This window comes from Myxine glutinosa, chromosome 4 (genome assembly GCF_964187855.1).
Source record: "Myxine glutinosa chromosome 4, kmMyxGlut1.1, whole genome shotgun sequence".
Lineage (NCBI taxonomy): Eukaryota > Metazoa > Chordata > Myxini > Myxiniformes > Myxinidae > Myxine > Myxine glutinosa.
In genome coordinates, this window is record NC_136264.1 from 52677940 (window position 1) to 52696906 (window position 18967).

The 18967-nt window shown below is 43.4% G+C and overlaps 1 protein-coding gene across 1 annotated transcript in view; it reads left to right on the forward strand.

The window, feature by feature from the left end:
• The window catches only part of LOC137424652 (adipolin), a 93819-nt gene that overhangs the window by 41538 nt on the left and 33314 nt on the right, over positions 1–18967 (forward strand). The window contains exons 2-5 of the mRNA XM_068112346.2: positions 911–1003; positions 3010–3139; positions 3662–3876; positions 7215–7323. Of these exons, the coding sequence (XP_067968447.2) occupies positions 911–1003; positions 3010–3139; positions 3662–3876; positions 7215–7323 (547 nt within the window). The remainder of the gene's footprint in view (positions 1–910; positions 1004–3009; positions 3140–3661; positions 3877–7214; positions 7324–18967) is intronic.

An 18967-nucleotide genomic window follows, 5' to 3' on the forward strand; every position in this document is an offset into this window, starting at 1 on the left:
GAAACTTGGCACATTGTCAAGTACTCCCAATGGGGAACAAAAGCATGATAATGATGACATCATAGGTGAAGTGGTATACCAGCCAAAAATGTTTTAATCTAATTCCTTATCCTAAAAATCTGAAATTGCATGCACACGATCTATGACCCATTTGTATTGAAATATTAAATTTATGACATCATTGGTCACATGGTTTGGCAGCTATATTGGATTGAAGGAAATATTAAATAATTATATCTCTGAAACCGCTCACCATATCAATGCGAAATTTTACAAATATCAACTAACAGCACTGTTGCATATACTTTGAAAATGATGATGTCATAGGTCATTGTGGCCCGTCTGAGATGGTTTGGCAGCCATCTTGTATAGAAATACGAACCTTATCCGATCAACACAAAACTTCACAAACGTGATCCCCAACCCATATATATGCAGAGTGATAGCATCTACCCGTTGTGGGGGCGGAGGCATATCGGCGACACTGTTGTAGTTGATGATTGGAGTGACCGCTATTTTTACTTGCATTGTACATAGTTTTAATAAGTACTTGCTTTTTGTTTCACTGGACTGCCACCACCTCTTTCTCTGTGCTTATCCAAAGTTGAAAGGCCGTGATGACGATGTCGGCTAAATTTTCTCATTTGTGGTTACAAGGGATAAAAGTGCTTGGTCATTTTTTTTACTTGGAATACAGCAAAGTTGGCTAGTAGCAACATCAGGACCGTGGCGCAAAGTCCATGCCATAGCCCTGGATTGCAATAACTCTTCAGTGTCTACTTTGTTGCCCTGGAGGATGCAAGTTGGAAATCACATCTGGTCTGTGTATTAAGTTTTTACATCTCCTTCATTTTAATATTCAGAGTTAGAGTTCTAAGTTCATTCCTTTGTGTTGTCTGCCTGTTGACAGAAGCCAGATCCTCTGGGGAGTTGGCTAACCTTCATGAAGGCTTCAAACAGTCGAGTAAACCAGCCACAGAACCAACGGTGCCGGAACAGGAAGGTGTGTGGGGAGGCCTGCCCGATGAGGGTTGGGTTTGGGGAAGGGATTGGGCACGAATGTTGATATTGTAATGACATCAGAAACAACAGGATTTTTAAAGGTTTTACATGAAAACAAAAAATGGATCACCCAAAATGTCAACATAACTGAGGCATAATCAAAATGGCACAGAGCCTGTGGAGTGCAATACCAGGTGGTGACATCTTAAGCCCAAAAGGGCTATTCTTGTATTACATTTGCGAAAGGAAGTTCGGAGTGGAAAGGAAGAGGAGGGAGAGGGAACTAAGAAAAAAATCTGGGCAGCAGAGATGGTACTGAAAGGGAGGTGTGTTTACATGCCGAATTGTTTATACATCACAAGTTTTGTTTTTTTAATAGACCACATACCTAAAAAGAACATTCCATGAATCACGGCCCAACTTGTATACTTACCTGCAAGGGAATGGAAAAAGGCTTTGAACTGTTGTTTACTTCTTTGTTTAAGAAGAAAAGGTGGGGATTGAAGAGAGCTGTCAAAATACTGCCATTTTGTGTAAATAATTTGTAGATAGCCTTGGATTCTAATTGGACTTTTTTTTTTTTACTTTCAGGCTTTTATCACAAGAAGAACACTTAAGGAATGTTTATCAAAATTATTTATAATTAGCCCGCCCCTGCACAGGAGACGAGGTTTTGTGTGTGTGTGTGTGTGTGTGTGTCCGTGTCCGTGTCCGTGCAGCAACTTTTTACCATTTGAGTTTTGTCATCACATTTTCACCAAAGCTTTAACTTACTATAATTCACCAAATGTCCGTCCGTCTGTTCGACGTCTGTTCTGTCCGTCTGTTCGAAGGTACCGTAAAAACTGCGGAACCGATCTCAAAGATATTTTGGGTGGATAATCCTGGGATCTCCAGGAGTAAAGTAGGCTATTTAGTTTTCCCAATTTCAGCTTTAGTCTCCAGCATTCTCAGGTTTGGACTCCCGCATAACATTCGCGTTCGCATAACGTTCGTTGTGACGATGTTTTCATTGTGACGATGTTGTTTTCCCGGGTGCCGCACAAACGGCTGCACCGATCGCTGCACAGCTGCACCGATCGAACTCGGTGACCTCGGACAAAGACCTTTTATAAGGACACGGGTTGATTCCCTGCTTGAGAGAATTCTAACCCATTTCAACTGAAGGAAACACGTATCGGGAGTACATACGACATAGCGATTGTGAATACGATTATCGATCACGATTCACGATCACTATCATCATGATCATCGTGTATCGATCACTGTGGGACATTTGGTGGATTATAGTAAGATACTGTTTACATTTTGATGATTTGCGTGTGATATGATTTAACGGATGTTTATATGAATCGTTTAAAATAAAAAAAACCTTCAATTTCTGATATTTTACCTTTTCATTTGGGCCTCCCAATTGAAGCCCCACCCGTAGGTCGGGTACCGTTGCTTGTTATGATAATAAGGAGAAGGCAAATTAATAATTTTGTCACAAAGTCCAAAGGTCATAGGTCAGCGTCACATAAAATTACCAATTTTCATCCAATTGACCTGAAATTAAAATTTACCATTTGAGTTTTGTCATCACATTTTCATCCAAGCTTTATTATGAGACTATGGGGAAGGCAAATTAATAATTTGGTGAAATGGTCGAAAGGTTCAGCGTCACATAAAATTGTCAATTTTCATCCGATTGACCTGAAATTTTAAGAATTTACCTTTTGGGTCACTGAATTGGTTCACTACTCAAAAGGTAGGAGTCGATTGTGGTTTTAGATCAAAAGGTCAAAGGTCAAGGTTGCATAAAATCATCAATTTTCATTTTGTATTTTTAAAAACTGTTTATGTTATTTTTAGTATATGGAAGAAGAAGAAGAAGAAGAAGACGTCTAAATACAACTGACGCGGATGGACTTTGCATTTTCAGATGCTTTCTCGTTTACAATAAGATTTGCGTTTGCTCAGCACCTGTGCAACATGTCTAACAGCTGCACTGTTTTTACGACACAGATATGCACTATGGGACCAGCTGGCAAGCCAGGCCCTCCAGGCCCTCCTGGGCTTCCAGGGCCTGCTGGTCCCCCAGGTGGAAGCATTACACAACAAGTGCTACTCTCTGAGTTTTCACAACTTGTAAAAGGTAAGAATATATTGTGTGTGTGGAAGTAAAGCATCATTGGTTCAGCAGTCAAGCAATTTTTAGGAAGATACTTTCAGAATGTGTAAAGTACTGTAAAGTTCATTCAGTATGTTTAAATGGAGTCATTTTCCTTTGCAAAATACCGGTATCTCCAGGTCAAATCTGTTCTGGTCCACACAGAGACATTTGTGCCTCACTTCCCAACTTTACTCCATCCAACTTATTTCCTATTTATAAAACTGAAAAAAGATTTGAAAGAAGAGTCTTTGGATGTTGCACAAATGATTACTGGCATACCGTGCTTCTGTGAGAGAGGTAATAATAAAGTGTTGAACAAGTGCTGAAGTGAGTTACAAATAATTGTGAAATATTTTTCGGTTCATATAAACTCAATTACTTTCATTGAAAATCGGAAACATTTCACAAGTCTCGACAAGTATTGAAATCTTGCCGAAAATGAAGTATCCAGCGTAGGGAAACAAAAAAAATCCACCATCTTAATCTCTTTATTACACATTGCAGAGGCAGCAGAAAGACGTGTTTCATCATTGCTCCAAGAGAACTGTCCACTTTGCACGTCGACACCAATAACTGTGGGCCGGCCAACCCAGGAGCGCACATCGCCTTCTCCTCCGCTGTACTCCGTGCCATCCATTCGGGAGGGTTTCCACTGTAAGCTCAAACATAATGTTCTCGTACGACGGCGAGGGGTCGCCAAGCTTCAGGATTTCCACATGGTGAGCTTGTTGCTTCGTTCTGAATGCAGTTTTGCAATACTCTAGTTTTACACATGATTCGTGTACAACAAGAAAAAAAACATTCAAAAAGTGATCAATATTACTGCCACGTGTTGCCAACCTCCTGCCTTTACAGCACATTTTAGACACCTGCAACTTTGAAGTTATGGAAATGATTGTTTTTGACATTGTTAACTTATCCAACCACCTTTTTTCCACATAATCAAACTAGCAAATTTCCCGTGCCCACATTCTAAACAGGGTCGGGATGAAGGCGGCAAACATGCAAAACAGCTGCACACCACCATCTCTTATCTTCCCCCATCCAAAACCTTGATCTTTTCTACCCCCGTTAATTCACCCCAGATCCACTTTTTTGAAATAACAACTTCTTTCCTGGAAGTCCTAGCAGTGTCCATGTGTTTTATACCTCTCCCACCCCCACCCCCCTTCCCACGCCTCCTCTCCCCAAGGCCTCTCCCTCCCACAGATCTCCAGATGTCCCTGTTCTCTACTGTTGTACCTGTGTGCTTTCCTCTCTCTCCCCATCTTGTCTCCCACTCCCTTTATTATATGTTTTATATGTCCGTTTTTTTGTGATTAATGTTAGCTCTTACACAAGCCTCGATCTTGTATATATACAGACTTGGCATTTAATATGGAATATTTTTTTTGTGGGGGTGAACTTACTTTTCAAGATGTCTTAGAACCAAAAGTTAATTGGAATTATGTTGAAATTATTCTAGATTTTGTTAATGTGACCTTTAAAAGAAACAAAAACCACATTTGACATTTCGAAACAAATAAATTGATCCTTGAAAGTGATGTAAACTGATATCGAACTCAATTCATGGACAGTACTGTGTTAAACTTCTGTACGTTTTCCAGAAGTATCTCTTTATTTTGCACATTAGCCAAAATTTTTTTTATCAAAAACAAAAGTTAAATTACGACTGGGATTGGGGACAGCAAAATTACATTTCAGTACCTCCTGTAACCCCTACGAGCATTCAGGAGAGCACGTAAACATTGAGGCATGCTGTTCACGAGATTTTCCAAGGTTTGGACAGGAATCGCTTGCCATGCAGTGACAATAGCCTACTGCAATTCATGCACAGAGGTCGGCTGCTGGTCCAAGTGGTCGATTTGACGCCTTAATTCTGCCCACAAGTTCTCTCTCGGATTCATATCCGGGGACATGGCAGGCCACTCCATATGCTCTACACCATGGTCAGCAAGAAAGTGTTGGATCATGCGAGCATGATGAGGCCATGCATTGTCATCTTGGAAGACAAAGTTTCCTCGAAAGGCTGCACGAGCAAATGGAAGCAATGTTTCTTCCAGAATGGCCCTGTACTTGAACTGGTTCAGGTTTCCATTCAGAACAACCAGGGTAAGTTTTGCCCCCTGCATGAAAAGCAGCCCAAACGGTCACCCCACCACCTCCAGCTTGGACTCTTGGCACTATACAATCTTTGTTGTATGCTTCATGCACTTGTCTGCGCACTCGGACGCGGCCATCTTGACGATAGACCAGAAATCTAGACTCGTCACTGAAGATGACGTGATTCCAGTGTCCTGGCTGCCATTGACGGTGCTCTCTGGCCCACTGCAATCGGCGCTGGTGGTGTTGTCTGGTCAGGCGTGGCTTTCTCAGGGGACGCCTGGCACGATCGCCTGCTTGAACCAGTCGTTGATTGACTAGCCTTCTGGATACAGGCACATTTGTCAGTTGCTGCCACTCAGCCCTAAGCCGATTAGCTGACTTGGTACGGCCATTGTGGACTAACCGGTGCAGCTGGCGATCATCCCTCCTTGTGGTTCTGCGGGGACATCCTGGCCTCGGTGTTGGAGTAGGGACACCCCTCTGAGCATTTCGTTTCAGGATCTTTGACACCTGACCTTGAGTGATGCCATACTGCCGAGCAATAGCACACTGTTTCCTGCCGTAATTTAATAAAGCCACCACTCCATGACAAACAGCATTGTTGAGTTGACTGTCCATCTCCAGAGGAAGTGGCAATAACTTTTGTAGACATGCAGCAGTTGTTTTCCACTAATACAGAATGCAAAAACCCTTGTATACCCGACTGTGAAGCCAATAATCAAATGCACCTGTCCGTACATTTTGCCACGCCACCTGTGATATAATCCTGTTGTTGACTTCTTGCTGCGACAGACAATCAGTGACATGGTTCTTTTAACAAATAAATCACCAAAGTGTGAAAGAAACTCACCAGATTGATATACTGAGTTAAGAAAGTAAACCCAAGTCAAGAAAAAATATATATTCCATATTAAATGCCAAGTCTGTATATTAAAAAAAAATGCCATCTTCTGTCATCGAGCCGGCAAGTTGGAATCAACAATTCAAATATATTGCCACATCTGATGCAATTTAAATGCTCTAATGGCGGCGAGGTTTCGTTTTTTTTTGATCGTTTTTTATTGGTGTTTTTTTTTGATGCCCAGGGTCCATAATAAAAATTTGTCAAATCCAAATAAGCAATTGCAAATTAATAGTAGGATGACCCTGGTATTGCACGGTATATCATTTTCATAACTGATATCTATTCCGTTCAATTCCAAATTGGATGTCGGGTCTTGTTAAGAACAACAGTATTTCAGTCGAATTTTGTTCAAATAATAGCAAAAAAAATTCAAAGCTCTAAAAAAAATTCTATTATATTAGAGAATTTTCCCTCAAAGATATTGGCAATATTATTGGTCAATAGTGACAGAATTATCTCAAAAGAATATTTCCATTACAGCATCCAAATGTAATTCCGTCACACATATTTGAAGGTTTCTCATCGTTTAAATTCTAATACCAATATGATTTTGTGATGTACAAATGCTGTGTTAGCGATCAAAGCATTAGATTTTAATGAAGATTTTGTAAGAATTTGCAATAGAATGATGCACCCAAATCGGACATATGCTGATTTCAATGCCATCCCATGAATAAGAGTTCTGAAATATAATCCATTAGAATTTATTCACCGAGTCAAACTCGTAGCCAATTTAACCTCGTGAGATTCCTTTGGCAAAGTTTGTAAAACAATCATTTTCATAACTTCAAAGTTGCAGATGTCTACAGTGTGCTGTAAAGGAAGGAGCTAGGCAACACGTGCCAGTAATATTGATCACTTATTGAAGTTACTTTATTGTACAGGAATCATTAGTTGTTTGAAATAATAACAAATCGTTAAGAAAAATTATATTATATTACCTGTGGCTTTATTGTAAGCTGTTATCACAGATAACTACCCCACAGATAAACAACCATAATCCATGATTTTATTTTGTCAGTCTGACGGTGTTTGTGCATTTTGCAGCCGAAGGGCAGTGGGACATTTTTGCGTGGAAAGGGTCTCAACCTACAGCTCGGCAGGTTCACGGCGCAGCACGGTGGGATCTACCATTTCACTTCAAACATCCACATAGGTACGTCAAAGTGGCAGAAACTCATGTGCTTTAAAAAGTCGTGCTCATTTGTCACAACCCCAGCATAATCAGAATCAATCGCAAAGCTTACCAAAGTAATGACAGCAATCTACAAATAAATTGATAATCAAACAGATAGAACAGAAGAAGAATCATCATGGATCCTTACCTCGATCCCTCGGCACTTGGAACACTCAACAGATTGATTATGAATGTATTAGGACTTTTGCTTTGGAAAAAAAAAGAAGAAAAAAAGAGAAAGAAATAAAGACATAAGCACATCGGCTGACACTAGGCCAAGGCTTCAGACTTTGGCATGCTCACAAGGCTGCACTGTCAAATAGACTGTTCCAACCTGTCATATTTGACGGGCTTTTTACTCGTGTTAAATATAACATCTTGCTTAGTTGTCATAATACAGATTATGAAATTGAAATCAATTGAATTTTCTTGAACTTATACACTATGCAGTACTCCACGGTCGTGCTGCACCATGGTGTGCGATGTATAATATATAAAAGGAAATAAACAAACTAATACGTAAATAATTGTTAATCCCTTGGTTTTTTGTGTACATAGTCGAGGCTCATGGAAGAGCCAGCACACTGAACGGATCAGGATGTAACAGACAAAAAAGGATGCAAAACACACACATGCATGGAGAAGGAAACTCAAGGAGGAAAAACTGGGAAATTAGGTGGGATAGAAAATATGGTTTTGGATTGGGGACGTTCTAAGATGGTGGGAAAGAGCTGTCTTGAAGACATGGAGGGAAGAATGTGATTGAAGAGGATGTGGAATTTGATTCACTCCACAGGTGGGAAAAAGAGAAACAAATGAGTGGAGTTTAGCGGAGATCCTGGATTTAGGTAGATTTACCAGAAGAGGGTTGATGGTGAATGGTGTGCTTGTGAGCCCTGCAGAAACCTGGGGGTGACGGAGCACCATAACGAAGGTGGTAGAAGACAGAGAGACCGCTGACCTGTCTGCGATGGAGAAGTGATGGGCCCATCGACTCAGCTTCAGCGTGGCAGATTGCAATGATCTTGAAGGCCTTGGTTTCCATGGCATCAAGCTGAGCAAAATGTGAGGCAGGGGAGCCAGCCCAAAGGGGAGAGCAGTACTCCATCAAGCTGCAGATGAAGGTCTTGTAGGTGGTTAGGATTTCAGGTGGGAAAGATATAGTCATTTGTGCTTCTCTTTGTACAAACCATTAGGGGGAGAATACCAATAGTCTTTGTATGTGGTTTATACAGTACCTTTACATGTATTTCACACACCACACTGTCAGAGTGAAGGTAGGAATGAATGGGAAGGACGGATGTGAGAGTGACACATGCAGGCGAATGTCGTTGATTCTCTTGATATCATCATGCAAACATAGTCATGCATCTTGCCGGTTTGTTCTTATTTAATCTGCTTCCATTTGTTCATGGATTAAATTAAACATCCTCACCAAAGGTGACCTTCCTAGTCGTTCACATTAATCGGTTCCAAAAATCATATGGCTGAGGCACTTCACAAGAATTGGGAACCAAGAATTGGCTTTTCTTTTCGAAGCTGTTCGAAAAAGAAAGCTTTTCGAAGCTGTTCCATGCGCTCACGCTTTCGAAGCTAAGTGATCTTTCACATTTGTGTTTTTGGCGTATCTTTATCTTTCTTTCGGTGTATGTACCTATTGGGGTGACTTTAATAGGTTTCTCGGTGTTGGTTTTTCATACCTGTCGTCGGTTTTTACAGAATCGTCGGTTTTTTTCGTATCGTGTATTCTGAGGCCTAGTGTAGTGCTAGTAGTAGTAGGCAACCGTGTCCTCAGACCTTGGCTTGAGGCTTTTGTTTTTTGTCTCAGCGGTTCTTCGATCGCGCTGCAACTACTGTCGGTCTCTGTTTTTCACGGTCTTTTCACCCATACTCCCTTGTTTTAAAATCTCAAAAAAAAAACCAAAAATTTTTTTTCCTTCCCTGTTCTTATCCGCTTGTACGTTCTTATTTGTTCTTTCGTTCTTCGTTCTTTTGCTCTTTCGTTCTTCGTTATTTGTTCTTTCGTTCTTCGACCACGTTGTTCGAGATCACGTGATCAAGTTGTTAATACATGTTTCATCTGTCCCCTGAAGAACTTTATTCTTATGTCATATTCTATAACACTTTTTTCTACTTCTTCTATAAAAGGATGCTTTCGACTTGCTCACCAATTCTATTCATTCAAAAAAAAAATTCCATCTCTTACAGTGCATCTTTCATTCATTCCCTAAACTCTCCAGAACTCCACCCATCCTTCAGCGTCCTCAAACGTATTTTTGACTCGAATGTCTCAAGAAACTCATTTTGCAATAAATGTTCGTTTCCCATAAATCGTACACTTTTCAAAATCCAATCTCACCCCCCCCCCCCCCTCCAAATCTTCCCCACCACCCATCTCTGTCAAATCTTCCCCCTTGCCCCTCCCCCCCAAATCTTCCCAAACACCCATCCCTTTCAAATCTCCCCCCCTGCCCCTTCCCTCCTAAACTCCCCCCACACCCCTCCCCTCCGAGACTCTCCCTCACTCCTCCCCTCCTAGACTCCCCTCTCACCCCTCCTCCTCAAAGCGTCCTCCCCGCTTCTTCCCCCTTCCAACTTTCACCTTCATCTTCCTCAACCTTCTGCCTCACTCTTCCCCCTCCTCAAATAACACCTCACTGCGCCTCACCCAAACACCATCAAACCTTTTGTCCACCCCATTCTTCCCTTTCTCCAAGCTATTCTGTAATCTCTGACACACCTGCAACAGCTCTCCCTACCTCTTCCTCCTCTTCCACATCCTGCCCTACCGCTCCCCCCCCCCCCCCCCCCCCCCGCCTGTTCTGTATCCGATGCTCCCCCTTCCTCTTCCTTAACAGTATGGACCTCAAACATCCGGGGCCTTCGCTCAAACTTAACTGATCTCTCCATACAGGTTGCTTCTGACAAACCAGACGTGATCTGCTTAACAGAAACCTTCCTCCTTCATGATGTCTCTGATTCCTTGGTATCTCTCCCAGGTTACTCCCTCCTCCGGTATGATAGACCTGAGCCTCGTTCTGGAGGTGGGGTTGCTATCTTTATAAAAAAAACTCTCTTCCTCACTCGCCCTGCACTGCCCTCTCTCCACCTCACCCCCAGGAATACCTTTGGCTACGGCTTCCCCTTCGCTCCCACCTTTTGTTCATATGCGTGTTGTACCGTCCACCAAACAGTGATGACTCCATCTACATCTCGCTGTCTGATAATATGGACCAACTTCTATCTACCCATCCCAACTCTCTCTTCCTGGAAAGCAAATCCAACGGAAGGAAATCTCATTTCCTTTCACAAAGCCCGAAACAAGTGTGTGTCCACCCTCAGGAGAGCCAGGAAACAATATCTCTCCGTCCTCAGGACCGAACTCTCTTATCTGTCTCCCTCTTCCAAATCCTGGTGGCATCTGGTAAAATCTGTTTCTGGTGTTTGTTCCCCCTCCATCCCCTCCCTCACCTTAAATGGCCACACGGCTGACTCCGCACGTGAAAAAGCCGAATGCCTCAACTCTGTGTTTGCCTCTAAATCTTGTGTCCCAAACCCATCCCTCTCTGTACCCACCATACCCAGTCGTACCCAGTTGCTCCTGGACACTGTGTCCTTTCCTCCTGACAAGGTGGAAAAGTGTCTGTCAACCCTCGACTCTGATTCTGCAACTGGACCTGACGGCATCAGCCCACGGGTCTCCCTCCCTCCTAAAATCTCCCTCCTAAAATCATGTTCCCTCCTAAAAGAGCAGTCTCCCTCCTAAAATCATGTTCTTCCGCTCTTTCACTCCCTCTCTCTGTTCTCTTCACCCTCTCTTTTGCTCAAGGTCATCTTCCATCTGCTTGGAAATCTGCCAACATCACCGCTTTGCACAAAAAAGGTGCAAAAACAGATCCCAGCAACTACAGACCAATCAGCCTTCTCCCAATTATCAGCAAGGTCATGGAATCCATCATTGCTTCAGATATGAAATCTTTCCTCTTCTCCAATGGCTTGATCTCTGATCATCAATTTGGTTTCAGACCTGGACACTCCACTCTGGACATGCTGCTTCTGCTTTCTCAACAATGGATGGAGGTCCTCAATGCCAAACAGGAAATTAGAGCAGTCTCCCTTGACATATCACGTGCCTTCGATACAGTCTGGCACCCCGCTCTGCTCACCAAACTCTCCTCTTTTGGTATCCATGGAAATCTCCACGCATGGCTGGCGGACTTCCTCTCGAGTCGTAGTCAACGTGTGGCCCTGAATGGGTTTCTCTCATCTCCTCTTCCTGTTCAGGCTGGAGTTCCCCAAGGCAGTGTTCTGGGCCCTGTGCTTTTTCTGGTCTTCATCAATGATCTCTCTGACTCTCTTGAAAATCCTCTCTATCTCTTTGCTGACGACTCTACTCTCTGTCGCTCCATTCTTCATCCCTCAGATCGGCAGTCTGCAGCCTCCTCACTCTCTGCAGACCTTGACAAAATCACAGACTGGGCAAACAAGTGGAACATGTCTTTCAATCCTGACAAATCTCACACTCTTACGATGTCTCTGCGAAAAGACCGACTGGACAACCCTCCCATCCACTTTCTGAATAATCCTCTCCAAGAAGTTCTGTCACTCAAGCTTTTGGGTCTCACTATCTGCCATGATCTTTCCTGGAAAAACCACATTTCAAATCTGGCCTCCAAAGCCAGTCGCCGACTGCGCATCCTCCGTCGTGCGAAGTCCTTCCTTGGCACACCTGAGCTCCTCACCACATACAAGGCTTTCATCCGCAGCTCAATGGAATACTGCTCTCCCCTCTGGGCTGGTGCTCCTGCCTCACACCTAGCTCGCCTTCGCGCTGTTGAAACCAAAGCATTCAGAATCATTGGAATCTCCCGCGATGAAGCTAACTCCAAGGGCCTCTCACTCACTCACCGCAGGCAGGTTGGTGGTCTTTCCGTCTTCTACCGACTCCTCTCTGGCCTTGCCCCCCCAGCTCTCTCTGGGCTCTGTCCCGCAAATATTCCTACAGGTCGCACAAGATCTGCCTGCAACCCTCTTTTGGTTAAACTGCCAAAATCAAGACTCTCTGCTCACCTTCACTCCTTCATTCCTCTTTTCTCCCGCCTCTGGAACAAACTCCCTCACTCTCTTCAATCCCACTCCACCCTCCAAGTCTTTAAAACAGCTGTTCACCACCATCTCTTATCTTCCCCCATCCAAAACCTTGATCTTTTCTACCCCCGCTAATTTCACCCCAATTCCCCTTTTTGAAATACCAACTTCTGTCCTGGAAGTCCTTGGTGTCCTTGTGCTTTATACTGCTCCCTCCCCCCCCCCCCCCTTCCCATGCCTCCTCCCCCCGGGCTCTCCCTTCCACACATCTCCCTGCTCTCGGATGTTGTGGTTGTGTGCTTCCCCTTTTCTCCCCATCTTGTCTTCCGCTCCCTCTTTTTGTGTATTTTGTTTGTCTGGTCGATTTGTTTGTGAAGTAAATGTTAGCTCTTTCACGAGCCTCGATTCAGTATACAAAAAAAAAAAAAAAAACCATGTATCATCACTCAGGAAAGAATAATTGTCTCTGAATGTACAAACAACCAAATGAGCCTTACATATTGTATAGCAAATAAATAAATGTGAAGATAAAATAAATAAATCAACAAAACGAGAACGGCACTCAGTAGAGAGCATACCTCCGCCTGGTTAACCATATCACTCAATGGTGAAGAATCACTTAAAAAATTCTACTAGCCGGATCCGGATCCAGATCTTCACCAAAATCTAATCATTTCGTCCTTGTCACATATGCTACATCTCTGCCAAATTTCGTCCGAATCCATCCAGAACTTTTTGAGATATTTTGTTCATAAACGGACAGACAGACAGACAGACAAACAAATGGACAGACAGACAGGGGTGAAAACATAACTTCCATCCACCTTTGGTGGAATGACCCAACATCAAATTTTTAGTTTAAAAAATATTTTGTTTTGACCCCTGTGACCCTAAGTCCCCACCCCCTGTGGCATGATCCAGGGGTCAAATCCCAAAAAAATTTTTATATTTCTTGCATCCCCCAAATGTTGATGACAAACAAAGTTTCATTTTAAACTGTTTAAAATGTGCCCGTAAATGCATTTTTCGTTACTTGACCTTTTAACCTGCCCCAGTAGTCGGTGCCAAAAATGGCATTGCTCTTGCATTCTCCTGTCATGTGGTGATCATAACTACCAAGTTTGGTGAATTTCTGCCAAACCAATTGGGGGAATATAGCGAGACGGAAAGACAGACAAACGGAGCCGATTACAATATTCCCCCGTTTATTTTTCAAAAAGCGTGGGAATAATAAACGGACGGATCACTGTGCATGGTGTTGTCTGTTGCTCTATCTAATGATGTTGGCATGCCACAGGACAGTGCTTTGGAACCAATTTTACATTTAGTCTACAATCTACATCATCGACCTCTGTTTCCGTAGAAAATCATCTGCACAATTTATTTTTCGAATGACTCTACCCTGGGCAGAACAGTACATGACACATCTGAGAGTTTGGCTGCTGTGACATCCCTGTCTGCAAATCTGGAAGAAAAAAAACATGTTGCTGGTCGGCTAGATTGAACATGTCTTTCAATGCAAGAAAGTCCCATGCATTAACTCGATCTCTCTATAAAGCTGTTCAAAAGCCTTATTTAGTGGTTTCGGTTGTGGTTTCCTCACGAGTGCATGTGGGTTTTCAGCTCCATGAGATCCAATCCAAAGGAGAAGTTTATAGCATCGGATATGACCTGTCTAACTGTCGTCGTTTGTTTCCTGAACGGGTTTCCTTTGTTGTTTGTGAACCCTTTGAGGACTATAAGCATCTTGAAAGTGAATTTCAGATACAAGTCCAATTTTATTATCAGTTTGGCTATAATAATAACGAATGTGAATTTAAATTCAACAGTGTGCATAATGAAAAACAACAAGTTTTTCTAATCAACAAAAAAAATAATCATTTATGGAAACAGCAAAAGTTCTTACGCACATTGTTAGCAACAAAGTAATCTAAAATTGCAGGGAAAATATCGGAGATACACCGCTTTAAATTTTAGGGACGTATGTGTCCTTTGGTCCATAAAGGGTTAATCGTGTTGTGAATCTTAGCCATGAAGAGAACATTCCAGTGCACAAGGCCTTAATGTGAAGTACAATGGAGTGCAGCTTCCCAATCTTGAATTGGTGCAACTGCTTCCTATCTTGTTCCTTTCGAGGCCGATATGTCCAAGGCTTTTCAGATTGTTGGCATCTCCTGGCATGAGGCCAAGTCACATGGTCGGCTTCTTGCCCAACATAAGCAGGTTAGTAGACTCAGTTTTCCATTGCCTTACTCCACCTGCACTCTCTTACTTCTGTCAAACCACAACCCCCAGGATACATGTGTTCTTCCAAAAATCTGCACCGTTTCCCTCCCCAACTCTAAACTCACTGCCATTCCCTTATCCCTCTGGTGCTTTGTGTACCTTACTGTCTGTCAAGCATGCTGTCCATTGTCAAATTGTGCTTTCTCACATACTTACTGACAATCTCTTTGATGTGATTGACCCTCTCACCCCACCCCCCCCCCCCCCAACCATTCATTTATCAATATATTGTTCCCCACCTTCTATTCCTGCAACTCAACTACTTATTTGCTTTGTGTCCATGCGCTTTTGCATGGATCATGCTTTATCTGTTGTGTTATGGTGAAAACATATATGTGTGTATGTGTATATATATATATATATATATATATATATATATATATATATATATATATATATATGTATATCTGTAGCAAGACCCAATCATGTCTATTACCCATAATTGGAGGGAATAACTAATCAGCTCTCATCTAATCAATTATCCCAGGTGATTAAGATTTAAAATAAATTGGCTCCTCTCCCAAAGAAATCTGCTTAAAGCAACTAAGAAAATCTACACAAGGTAAACCCTTTGCCGTTTCAAACTTTACCCGAGTTACTCTACAGCTGTAGACATTCACTACTACATACATGAGAATCCCAATGGGACCTCCTCAGCCACCGGACTGGTTTCATCACTTATTGGCAAGGCATCAGCAACAATGGAGGTAGAAAAGCGCACCACTGAGTCACTTTGAAATAGCAAAGGGCTTACCTTGTAGAGCTTTTTTTGGTTGCTTTACACCTTTCTCCAGCTAAAAGAGTATGGGAGAAGTATATCATATTATATACTAGCCGAAAGCACACGGCGTTGCCCGGGTTCTTTTTGAATGAATTTACTACGATAATTCAACTTTTACTCGCGGCCGTAGAAGATTGACTACTCTAATTCAGCTCAGCTTTTAATTGCGAAATGGGCCCAGCCCGGCCGAGGCAGCCTCGACCGGCTTCGCCACCTAGCCTATAACCTTCCCAGGGCCCGTCCCGACATTTTTAGTTCTTTTTAAAATGAATTTACTACTATAATTCAGCTTTTACCTGCGGTCGTAGAAGATTGACGACTATAATTCAGCTCAGGTTTTTAATTGCGAAATGGGCCCAGCCTGGCCGAGGCGGCTATAATTATAGGCTAGGTGGTTATAGGCTAGGTGGCGAGGCCGGCCTCAACCGGCCTCGCCACCTAGCCTATAACCTTCCCGGGGCCCGTCCCGACATTTTTGTGTCAGAGGTTTCCTCCTATCTTTCACCATTCAGGAGATTAGCGCGTGCAAACAAACAAACCAACAAACAAAAACTTTCTTATATATATATATATATGTATATATATATATATATATATATATATATATATATATATATATATATATATATATATATATATATATATATATACACTAGCCGAAAGCACCCGGCGTTGCCCGGGTTCTTTTTGAATGAATTTACTACTATAATTCAGCTTTTACATGTGTCCGTAGATGATTGACTACTATAATTCAGCTCAGCTTTTAATTGTGAAATGGGCCCAGCTCGGCTGAAGCGGCCTCTACCGGCCTCACCACCTAGCCTAAAACCTTCCCGGGGCCCGTCCCGACATTTTTTTATTGGAGGTTTCCTCCTATCTTTCACCGTTCTGGAGATTAGCTTGCGCAGACAAACAAACAAACGAACAAACAAAAACTTTCTTTTATATATATATATATATATATGTATATATATATATAACTGTGAGAAATAGTAGAAACTCCACAGTACGAGCAGGGTGTCTCATTTGCATTAAATAAATAATCGGGAGATTAAATCAGACGCGGACGTAGCTTCAGGACGGTCGATCTTTAATTCTCGACAAGCTTTCGACCAACAAAGGTCTTCTTCTTAGTCGTCCCCAAGTTCAGCGGAAGTGAAGCACGTGCACGTGCACCAACTGTAACATGAACAATAACTGTAAGCTGCGCTTCACTTCCACTGAACTTGGGGACGACTAAGAAGAAGACATTTGTTGGTCGAAAGCTTGTCGAGAATTAAAGATCGACCGTCCTGAAGCTACGTCCGCGTCTGATTTAATCTCCCGATTGTGTATATATATATATATATATATATATATATATATATATATATATATATATATATATATATACTCAACATCAAAAGAAACATCAAATCTTTAGAAGGACACTCATTGAAATCCTCCACGCAAAAATGAAAAATATTTGAACACAGAGGTAAAGTTCAGCTGTCTTTACTAAACACATGTCAATAAACAAGAGGTTGCTTCAATCACAAAAGACAAATACAACTCCTGACTACTTATAAACAAAGGTGTTGCTTCTTGGTTGTGATTGGTGGGTTAAACAATGTGTCTTTGTGGCAGATGGTGCTTGTGGGTCTCAAATATGATTTGGCCTCACCATTCACAGTTAGAGATGCATCTTTAGGAGCTTAGGGCAAGAATTTTGGACTTGACAAGCATGCCGGTGAAAGCCGGGCTTTCGTAGGGACGCTACAATCTTTGTGAAAGGTCTTTAGCATCCACCAACTGATGCTGGCAGATGAGGCGCTCAGTTTAACATCCATCTCAGGGACGGCACACACATTTATGCCTCGCACTGCCTTCTCCTTTCGTGTATCATCAGATGGCCAGCTCAGTGTCGTGCAGCCATGCCCTCGTCTCTGGTCCTACGTCGAAGAGTCCGGCTTCTGAAGGTGGTCTGTATAGGGGGCAGGTGGTAATTATGTGTTCGGCAGTCTGCTCAGTCTCGCCTTAATCGCACGCGGCGCTGTCTGCCAGGCCCCACATCTTCAGCGATGATTTGAAACGGCCGACCCCCAATACGTAGACGGTTCAGCAAGGTCCATTGCAGGCGTGGTAGATCTTCTCCTACGATGCCACCTCCTGGGTCCCAGATGTAGCGGTGGATGCGGGTGGGCCTGGCCGTTTCCCACACCTGCTTCCAAGATGCCGCCAGCCATGCGCTTCTAGACAGGTCCTCAGGGATAGAACTGAGCATCTCTTGTGCCGCCTTGTTGTAGGGATGGCAGGACTTGAGTCTGCTTGGAGGCGCCACTATCGTTGTGGTGTTGTGCAGGATGTGCCAGTCGTGTTTCTGGGCATTCCTTGCCAGGGCGAGGGTATCAGCCTCCCGTCGGAGGCCGGCCGGGGCGATTCCCGCTAGGACTGGCAGGTGGAATGCCGGGGTGGGCTTCAAGCAACCAGCTACAATGCGGAGGGCGTTGTTAATGGCAACATCAACCTTTCTCACATGTGGGATTCTGCTCCAGGCTGGGGCGCAGTATTCGGCTGCAGAGAAGACCAGGGCTTGCGTGGATATTTGTAGGGTCTTGGCGGAGGCTCCCCAGGTCGTACGAGAGAGACGTCGGATAAGCGAGACCCTTGATGTCACCTTGGCCTTAACTTCTTCTAGGTGTTGCTTGAAGGACAGTATCCGATCTAGGCGTAGACCGAGGTACTTTGGGGCTTGCTGGAACTCCAGGCGTTTGTTGTCAACGAACACGTCCAGTTCCCTTTTTGCTTCTCTATTGTTAAGATGGTATGCCGCTGACACTGTCTTACCAATACTGAGCTGCAAACGCCACCTCCGGAGGTAGGCTACCAAGGTGCCCATGTCTTGGTTGATACCGTTTTCCATCGCCTTCCATGTTGGTCATCGCAGCATGATGGCCAGGTCGTCCGCGTAACCGTACTTTCTGGATGTTGTATCCGGCAGGTCATAGGTGTAGATGTTAAACAGCATTGGCGAGAGAACAGAACCCTGCGGGACACCATTCCTCAGTGTTCTGAGCCTGCTGCGCTGGCCGTCGCTGGTCTGTAGGACAAAGCTGCTGTTTGACAGCATCTCCATGATGAAGTTCACCATATGCCGGTCCGGGATTGTCCTCAGAAACTTCAGGTGGAGTCCACGGTGCCAAACGGTGTCGTATGCAGCTCTCAGGTCCAGGAACACTACGCCAGCTTTCTCATTGTCCTGGAAGCTGTCTTCAATATCTTGTGTGAGTAATGTTACCTGGTCCACAGTTGACCTGCCACGACGGAAACCGGCTTGTTCCCACGGGAGCTGTGGGTCCACCACTGGGTCGATGCGGCTGTGGATCATCCTCTCCAGAAATATTAAATGGGACGCAGAGCAACGAGATCGGTCTGTAGGACTTGGGATCTTCCGCAGGTTTGTTCGGCTTCAGCAGGGCTATGACGGAA